The sequence below is a fragment of the Dendrobium catenatum genome, unplaced genomic scaffold, assembly GCF_001605985.2.
Source record: "Dendrobium catenatum unplaced genomic scaffold, ASM160598v2 fragScaff_scaffold_231, whole genome shotgun sequence".
In the NCBI taxonomy this organism is placed as follows: domain Eukaryota; kingdom Viridiplantae; phylum Streptophyta; class Magnoliopsida; order Asparagales; family Orchidaceae; genus Dendrobium; species Dendrobium catenatum.
In genome coordinates this window covers 7,758,238-7,768,530 of record NW_021318693.1, presented here as the reverse complement: position 1 = coordinate 7,768,530, position 10,293 = coordinate 7,758,238, and the positions used below count along the sequence as shown (strand labels likewise).

Below are 10,293 nucleotides of genomic sequence, written 5' to 3'. Positions count from 1 at the left end.
GGTGGATTGGTTATTGATATTAGTTCAGACAAGGAAGAGGACTTCCGACGTCAGACTACTACCAGATAACCTTCCCCCCATCAGATACACGGGATAGGAGTTGGGGATTTCAGTTAAAGATCTTCTGACACTCCTATAGTTGATGATGATAGCCCAGTATGGGGTAGTCACAATCCCATACCTCACTTGTATGATACATTTGGGCCAGCCCGACCTAGGGAATGTCCCTCTGTACCCTGTAGTATAGGTGCACCACTGGGTCCTGTGAGACATGATCTAGAGGATAGCGCTATGGATATAGAGGTCAGGAGTGCCCCTCGTTACTTTTCACCTACTATAGAGTGCTTTATTGAGCGGGGTCTCGTTCATTCCACTTGGCCCGACGAACAAGCTCTACAGCAGGCCCGAGTCTGGCAGACTGATTTCTCCCAAGGTCTAAGAGGCGTAGGTTACATGGGGTTAAATCAGTCCAGTGATGCCAACATTCGTGTCATTTCTCACGCCTATCCGGTTGTTTCTCTTGTCGATGAAGAAGACCCGGATAGTGGCGATGATAGAATACTTGATGCTCCACAAGAGTTTGAAGATGGCGCCACTTCAGCCATGGATAAACTGTGTGAGTTAAACTTATGCATTGAGTCAGATCCTAGGCCTATTTTTCATAGTGTCCTATTGTCTGATTCAGAGGCTCAAGAATACATCAAGTTACTATCAGAGTTTAGAGACTGTTTTGCCTGGAACTACACCTAGATGCCTGATCTAAATCCAGAGGTGGCAGTCCACAAGTTAGCCATTAAGCCTGATGCAGTCCATGTTAAACAAGCACCTCGTAGGATGAGGTTGGAAATTGAACAACAGGTGATCGCTGAAACCAAGAAGCTTATAGAAGCTGGTTTCATTAGGGAAGAAAAATACCCCACTTGGCTTGCCAACATTGTCCCAGTCCAGAAGAAGAGCGGACAGATACGAGTCTGTATCGACTTCCGCGATTTGAACAAGGCATGTCCTAAGGATGATTTTCCTCTCCCCATTCCTGAGCTTATGGTGGATATAGCATCATCCCATAGCATCTTCTCATTCATGGATGGTTCATCTAGTTACAATCAGATAAAGATGGACCCCGAGGATGAGAAGTTTACTGCTTTCCGGACACCTATAGGTGCTTTTATTACAAAGTGATGCCCTTCGGTCTCAAGAACGCCGGAGCCACCTATCAACGTGCCATGACTGTCATCTTCGATGAGATGATACATGAGCAAGTTGAGTGCTATGTGGATGATTTAGTTGTTAAAAGCAAGGTCCGCGAAGATCACCTCAGAGATCTGCGAATCATTTTTGAACGCCTGCGCAAGTTTGATTTAAAGATGAACCCTTTAAAATGCGCATTTGGAGTCAGTGCGGGAAAGTTCCTGGGGTTTATAGTTCACTACCGTGGCATTGAGATAGACCCCTCTATGATCAAAGCCATAGTAGATTTAAAACCCCCTAGGAGTCTTACCCAGTTGAGGTCCTTTCAGGGTAAACTCGCTTTCTTGCGGAGATTTATCTCCAATCTTTCTGGTAGGTGTCTTCCTTTCTCAGCACTAGTGAAGAAGGATGTCCGATTCCACTAGGATGAGAGTTTTCAGGATGCCTTTGAGAGTATAAAGCGCTACCTGATGAACCCCCCTGTTTTAGCTGCACCTATCCCAGGTAGGCCATTGATTCTCTACACTACGGCCCTGGATGAGTCTCTAGGTGCACTGTTGGCTCAAGAGAATGAGGAAGGCAAGGAAAATGCCTTGTACTACCTCAGCAGGCGACTGATACCTGCAGAGCTTAAGTACCAAGTAATAGAAAAGCAATGTTTAGCATTGATCTTCGTGGTACATAAGCTTAGGCATTATATGCTATCACATAAGATCAATCTGATCTATCGAGTCAACCCGTTGTAGTACTTGATGACCCGTTCGACACTCTCAGGTCTTCTACGGTGGTCGATGATACTACTGCTATTTGATATTACTTTTGTTCCCTAGCGGGCCGTCAAAAAACAGGCTCTAGCTGACTTTCTGGCCGATCACCCGATCCCTGCAGATTCCCCACTCAACGATGAGGTACATGATGATTTCATCATGAGTGTGGATGAACAGGAGTCCCCTACTTGGGAGTTTTACTTTGACGGTGCGTCATCCGTTAAAGCTTTAAATCCAAATGAAACTCCTACAGTTAGGGTAGGATTAGGCCTGATTTTTGTTTCTCCTGAGGGTCATACTCTACGCTACTCCTATAGTTTATCAGAACCTCATACTAATAATGAAGCTGAGTACGAAGCTCTAATTTTGGGGCTAGAGTTGGCCATTTAGATGAGTCTTACGCGGGTGAAAATCTTTGGAGATTCCGAATTGATAATCAATCAAGTAGCTGAAGTCTACAAAGTACTTAAGCCTGAGCTCATTCCATACCATAATAAATCAATGAAGCTCCTGAGCTTAATACCAGAAGTAACTTTGGCCAAGGTCCCTAGATCTAAAAATGGAAAAGCAGATGTATTGTCCAAGTTAGCAAAAGAATTAACTGACCCTACTGGAAATCCAGTGTCTATTATTGTCCAGTATCGTCAAGCTTTGTGCCCCGCAGACTTGTCTTCTCCCAATCAGACCCTTGTAGTGTTTGCTGTAGATGAGGAGTCAGATTGGAGAAATCCCTTCATAGAGTACTTAAAACAAGGTAGGCTTCTAGATGATAAGTCTCTCGCTGCTCAAATTAGAAAGAGAGCCTTATCATTCGCCTATATAAATGAAACTCTGTACCGACGCTCTTTTGACCAAATGTGGTTGAGATGCCTCAGTAAAGAAGAGACTAGTCGAGTCATGAGCGAGATACATGAAGGGCTTTGTGGTGCCCATCATTCTGGACCTAAAATGAAAGGAAGAATTAAACGCCTTGGCTACTACTGGCCGACTATGATCAACGATTGCATGGAGCACACTAAGAGATGCCACCAGTACCAGATTCATGATACGGTGATTCACCAACCCCCTAATTTGTTGCACCCTACTGTTTCTTCTTGGCCATTTGAGGGCTGGGGAACGGATGTGGTGGGTCCTATAGACCCTCCTTCCTCTAAGGGTCATAAGTTTATTTTAGCCGCCACTGATTACTTCTCTAAGTGGGCAGAGGATGTCCTACTTAAGGAAGTTAAATCAGAAGATGTGATGTGCTTCTTTCGCGATAACATTGTTTATCGCTTTGGTGTTCCGTGCCGTATAATCTCAGATAACGGCCCGTCCTTTAGAAGCACCAAAATTGCCAGATTTGCCCGCTGCCAAAACATTAATTGGCGATACTCGTCAATTTACTACCCTAAAGCCAATGGCTTGGCAGAGGCATTTAATAAGACTCTTGTGCAACTGATAAAGAAAATTCTTATTGCAAATAAGAGAGAATGGCGTGATAAGTTACCTAAAGCATTATAGGCATATAGGACTACCTACCGTACTCCTACTCAGTCCACCCCATATGCTTTAGCTTTTGGGGCTGAAGCAGTCCTCCCACTTGAGGTCGAGCTCCCCTCATTGCGTGTAGCAGTTAGTTACAACCTATCTGAGGAAGAAAATGCCCAACTGAGGTTGGAAGAGCTTGATGGTTTAAATGAGCTTCGCTTACGAGCTTATCAATGCCTTAAGCTATGCCAGGCCCGAATGAAACGGCACTTTGAGCATCTTGTTAGACCCCGTGCTTTCCGGGTAGGCGAGTTAGTTCTTATTTTGCGCAGGCCTATCATCTCGCATCATCGGCGAGGTGGTAAGTTTGAGCCTGTTTGGGAAGGCCCCATTCTCTATAGAGCAAGTTTATGAAGATGGTGCCTACCTACTTGTTGATGCAAATGGCGTTCACCTAATGCCTGTCATCAACGGGCAGTACTTGAAAAAGTACTATGCATGAGTCTAGTACTTCATAGGGGAGCCTCCCTACCGCCTGTAGATATCCCTCTGTATAAGTAGCTCCTAAAAGGATTCCTCTTACTTTTCAGCAGTCTACGTGGCCACGATAATTTGTCCTCTACCACGCGACGTTGCTTAGAAGAGTATGAAGCTATTCTTAGAGGTGATACACCCATACACCGTAGGGATATTTTGTACTTTTGTCTGTGCGCACCAATCACGTTGGTGCTATCACATAGAAATTTTTAGTTTGTTCTCCCCTTTGTAGGGCTTAGTCCCCTAGTTTCACCTACCGCCCCAGGTATGGTCTGGGATATCAAAACCAACAGTTCAAGTCTAATTTTTGAGAGGTGATACTGGGTCCACACCACCCCATGACAGTCAGGTATGGTGATAGAGATCCACTATCTCTAGTTGAGTTTCTTCTTCCTATCAGTCCTGATCTGATAGATGTAGCCCCCAGTCCGCTCATGTGAGTTGAATGTGATAGGGGAGGTTGTAGTCTTTAGTCTAGACCTTGTTGAGAGGTGATACTGGGTCCACACCATCCCATGTCAGTCAGGTATGGTGATGAAGAGCCGCTATTCCTATTTGAGTTTCTTCTTCCTATCAGTCCTAATCTGAGAGACGTAGCCCTTAGTCCATTCATATGAGTTGGATGTGATCAAGGATGTTAGAGTTATTAGTTTAGACTCTTTTTGAGATAGGATACAGGGTCCATACCATCACATGCTAGTCAGATATGATAGTGTTGATCCTCTATCCTGATGTTGATTTCAATTGTACATTAATTTTACTATAATTGTGCTCCCCAGTTCATTCACATGAGATGAATGTGGTCTGGGTTATCAAAACCAAATGTTCACTCCTTCACAAGATCCTGTTAGACCTTTTTCCCAGTTTGGTTCATGTGGCGAATGTGAACTGGGTTACCAAAATCAATCAAAATTCTTAAAAAAAAAAGTATATACATGTGATAAAAGGAGGGAAGCTCTTAGTAGAGCAAAACCGGTTGCCCTTGTCATAGGAGGAACCCGGTAAAACTCCGTAAGAGCTCAAATTCCCCAAAAATTTCTCTTTCTCCTCTCTTGAAACCGCTTTGATGAGCTCTTCAAGGTTGAGTTAACATTTAGTTGGTCATAGATCTCTATGATTCCAAAGTGATTTTCTTTGCTAGGGATGTAGTACATTGTGTTGTAGATGTCAACGCCACTGCATTCGGGGCTCAGATCTTTCTGAGGAAAGATTGCCCCTCGCTGCCCTCCTTTGACAGCCTACTCTCCCATTCATATACCACTCTGAGCTACCAGAGTGGTCCGATGAATGTTGTAGTATTACTTTCACTTCGCACAGGGTCCTACCTGATTAGGGTAGGTGTTACCACTACGACCTACTGATAATCATAGATCTCACTCATGATTATCGTACTAAGTGTCAGGTGTGCTCCCCTGGCACCTCAGAGTTGTTTTCTTAGCTGTGGTGTAGTATACCTATTCTAAGGTATTAGCACCAAGGTTTCAGAAGCTTCGATATTCCATTGGAAGATCTACTCCTTAGCTTCTTTACTCACCTACTTTCTACATTCGTACTCTCTCTTAGCCGCTAGAGTAGCCCTATGAATGTTGTGTTGATTACTCCTGCTCCCCACAGGGTCCTACCTGATTAGGATAGGTGTTACCACTGTACCCTTTCCATGATTCTTCACTCTTATACATGATTACTGTCCTCAGGTAGTGAGGGTGTCCCCTTTACTACCTAGAGCTACTTTACTAGTAGTGATGTGGTATACCTTGCCCCGGATACTAACATCACCACTTTGAGAACTTTGATCTTATAGCAGAAGATCAGTTCTCCTACTCCTTTTCGTGACCTATCCTATCATTCATACACTAGGCTCAGTCGCCAGATTAGTCTTATAAATGAGTTGAGGTCGCTTTCACTTCCCACAGAGTCCCACTAGTTTGTGTGGGTGTTACCACTGTGAGGTTTTACTTGCTCTGAGTTGTTGCCCTCAGTAGAGAGGGTACTCCCTCACTACTTTGGCTCTTTTTTCCTTACTTAATGATAGGAGGCGTCATGCCTTAGATGCCACCATCACCTTTTCCTTGAGCTTTTGATTCTCTAGTAGAGAGTCAGCTCTTTCAGATACTTTTACCACTTGTTTTCCCATCGAGACCCCTCTCCTAGCTGCCGGAGAGGTCCCTTGGATGCTTTGATACCACTTCTACTTCTTACAGGGTCCCCATAAGTTAGTATGAGTTTACCACTGTAGCTCCTTTGAGGAGTGTTTTTACTAGGCTTAGTCCTACTTTTTTGTAGCAGAGGTACCCCCCTCACTACTTTAGTTCTTTTTACTCCTTTGGAATGAGATTATCCCTTTGTATACTCTACTGAGGGTATATCTCTTCTAGCTTTGGTTGGGAGACATCACACTGATGTCCCTCCTTGCCTTTTTGTGTAGGGTTAGGGTTCCCTAGGAGATCCTGACGGTATCTGGATACTCATGGCCACGACTATTTGTCCTCTACCATGTGGTTACCAGAGCGCTAGAAGGGGTTCCCTAGGTGGCTCTTCCCTTAAAATTATCTCATTTACTTACTCCTTTCTCCCTCACACCTGTACACAGATACGTGTCAGGTTGGTGTTGAGATGATCTTTTACCTTCGATCCTGCTGTTTGAAATAAACAGACAGATAGTTGGTTTTACTTGGTAGAGAGGACCTGACAGAGCACCTAGCAGGTGCTCCTCTCCATGCTTTTGATTGTCCTGTTTTGATCAGACAGGCATCAGAGCTTGACTCTTTATTCACTCAGTTGAAATGACTGAGTGGGTATTGAGCCCTTCTTCATTTGCAAAGCCGAGCTGGTTGAGCAGATGTTGAAGCTTACCAGTTGAGTGAGCCCGACAGAGTCCCTGGGAGGCGTAATTCCTCAACACTTCTCTTTTTACCTCGGATGTCCTGTAAAAGACTACGCAAGCTTCCACTTCATGGTTCATGAGCTTCTCGCTGAGGTCAGGCAGAAGTAGTGGCCACCCCAATCCACTGTTCCGAAAGGAGCAGGAGGGGCGGGATCCTTTTCACCCTCTACCCGCTGTCCAGATGCGGTCAGCTTGGTAGTTGGCTTTTACTTACCGTTGAGTGAGCCAGGCAGAGTCCCTGGGAGGTGTAATTCCTCAACACCCCTTTACTCGGTTGTCCTGTAAAAGACTACGCAGGCTTCCACTTCGTGGTTCATGAGCTTCTCGCTGAGGTCAGGCAGAAGTAGTGGCCACCCCAATCCACTGTTCCGAAAGGAGCAGGAGGGGCGGGATCCTTTTTTCACCCTCTACCCGCTGTCTAGGTGCGGTCAGCCTGGTAGTTGGTTTCCCTACCATTGAGTGAGCCCGACAGAGTTCCTGGGAGCCGCAATTTCTCAACACCCCTTTACTCGGATGTCCTGTAAAAGACTACGCAGGCTTCCACTTCGTGTCTTCTTTACTTTTGCTGAGGTCAGGAAGAGGTATCGGTCACCCCAATCCACTGTTCCGAAAGGATCAGAAGGGGAGAGATCCTTTTCACTTTCCACCCTGCTGTCCAGATACGGTCAGGTGGGTAGCTAGTTTTACTTAGTACAGAGGGCCTGATAGAGCACCTGGCAGGAACTCCTCACCTCTTTCCTTGAGTGTCCTATTCTGATCAAACAGGCACTAGATTTTGTGACTCTTTTATTTGCTGTCTTGAGTTGATCAGACAGATACTGAGTCACCCCGATTCACTGTCCTAAAATAGGCAGGAGGAGATGGGATCTTTTCACCTTCTATCCTGCTGTTTGAAATAGACAGACAGGAAGTTGGTTTTACTTACTTGGTAGAGAGGGCCTGATAGAGCACCTGACAGGAACTCCTCGATACCCTTTTCCCTGAGTGTCTTGTTCCAATTAGGCAGACACTAGGCTTCGTGATTCCTTTGTTTGTTGACCCGATTTGGTCAGGCAGATACTAAGTCAGCCCAATCCACTGCTATGAGATGGGCAGGAGGTTATGGGACCCTTTCACCTCCTATTCTATTGATTTGATATAGTTAGACAGATAGTTGGTATGTTTTTGCTACTTTACTTTCGGTTCTTCTCTTTGCTCTACCCCTGCTACAGGGTAAGGCCAGAGAAGAATCTCTTTACCTTTTTTACCATAGTGGTGACCTTTATGGTTGATTCTCCTTTCCGCTCTACACTCGCTGTAGGGTAAGGCTATAGGAGAATCCCCTTACTTTGTTTTCACCTTTTTAGGTGACCTTTACCGTTGGTTCTATCCTTGGCTCTACCCGTGTCAAAGAGTAAGGCCAGGAGAAGACCCTACTACCAGTTCACCATTTTGGTGACACCTTGCTTGTGCACTGCTGCTTTTTCTTCTTTCCTAGGCTCTTCCCCCGCTATGGGGCAAGGCCAGGAGAAGAATCTATTTCTTTTTTCACCATCTCCTTGATATTCCTTCACTCATGATTTTCACTCTACCTTTCTATGGCTTAGTCGGTCAACGTCAATATGAGCGGTTCACTAGTTGTTCGCCACTCCTGTTGGGGGTCCGTTTGTTGACCTTAATTTTGCCCAGAATCGTAGTCAAATGGTTGACTTGGTTAAATTGACCAAATCAGACCCCAAGACCCCCTCCCACGGGTTCAGTGAGTCGATTTGAGTCTGTTGAGCTTAGACCCGGGCCATGGGTCAACCTGGTTGACCGATTTGGTCCTTTTGAGTCCTAATTCCAATTCTAATCATTCCAAATCCTTTCATGGCTTGATCCCTCATGCTCCTTAACCTAATTGACTTGGTTGACTGAGTCAAACCTTGACTTGGTCAAACAAAGTCATAAATTGGTCAAAATGACATGTTTAAGGCCCATTAACACCCCATTAACTGCATTAAAGCCTCCCAAATGTTGTGAATTCAAAACCACGGCCTAAATAGCTCTAATTTCCCTCCTAATTGCCGATGGATTCAATCCCAACCATTCATGATAGGGTAGAGCCTTTAAATAGCCAAAATTAGGTTTAGGAAAGGACTTTTGACTCTTGCTCTCAGCCCAAGCCTCCTCAACCCCTGAGAGTTTGTGTGAGAGCTCCTGGACCTTCTCTCGACCTTTCCCGACCAGACCCCGGCCTCCTCAACCCGCCGGCGGCCAGTTTCTGGCGAGACCGAGAGCATATACCTTCCAAGATGATTTCACGTTGATCGAGGATGAATCAAGGCTCGAGTTCAACTAGGAAAACGTACGAGGACAGTCTACAAGCTCAACCATATCAAGATCTTGGAGATTCCATGGTGAAAATCCCTTAAAACTCTTAGAATAGTTTACCAAACTTCGTGTTAAATGGCTTTTTAGAAAGTCGATTTTAAGCCAAACCAAATCCCTCCACGATTTCTATTCATACATGGATCTTATGTTTCAAATTTCGTGAAATTTCATCTTGTATTTTGAGAGAACGAGACGAATTTCATTTTAGGGTTTCGGTTCGGTGTGATCAATCCCCAGGGGCATCCTGGATCGTTGATCCCGCCGATCAACGGTCCAGATCGAGCGGTTTCGCACGGTCAAGCCTGACCGCTGGCCTTCATCCGCGGTTCCGCGGTTTGGTGGGCCACGTGGCATCATCGTGGCCGCCCGCTCAATACCGCGCCGATCCGACGACCCGGATCCTCTGCCTACGTGGATAAGGCGTTGAACGCCACCGCTGATCATGCGCCAATGATTGCGCCGACGGCGCAATCATTGGAAAACGCGTGCCGCCGCCTCCGCGGTTCCGGGATCGAATGGGACGCCGCCACGTGTCGCCGCCATTCAATTTTTATTAAATAAATATAAAAAGATATTTTAAAACCTATTTTAACTTCAAAAATTCGCCAAAATTTCGTTTTTCGTCCGATTTTTGCGCACAATACCTCGTTGGATTCGTATCGCCGTCCTCTACATGATAAAAATTTTTTTTTTTTTATAAAAATAGTCTGTAGATTTTAATTTATTTTAAAAAAACAGTAAACCCCCTTTTTTTTATTATTATTACTTAAATCATTATTTTAATATAATTATTTTATATTATTATTTATGGTTATTAGTTATAATTAGTAATGTTTTAAATGTTTAGTTTACTATTCATTTTATGATTATTATTATTATTTTAATATTGTTAATTTATTATTTTAATTTTAATCTTATTTCTAATATTAATATTATTTTTAAATTAGCTTATCATTAATATTAGGATCATTATTGTTACTATTATTATTATTTTTTTATATATATATATATCTCCTTACACTTTTTGGAATATTTGTTTTTGCTCTAGTGTGTACAAACATTTCAGGAAAATCAACTCCAAACTATGAAGACTTC

The 10,293-nt window shown here is 44.1% G+C and overlaps 1 protein-coding gene across 1 annotated transcript; it reads left to right on the top strand.

Annotated features, from left to right (window-relative positions):
- The first annotated feature begins 2,345 nt into the window (after positions 1–2,345).
- Positions 2,346–3,839, top strand: LOC110104128. The gene is made up of 2 exons (XM_020833104.1): positions 2,346–3,368; positions 3,459–3,839. Exons 1-2 carry the CDS (start codon positions 2,346–2,348, stop codon positions 3,837–3,839), a joined length of 1,404 nt encoding a protein of 467 aa, XP_020688763.1.
- The last annotated feature ends 6,454 nt before the right edge of the window (positions 3,840–10,293 follow it).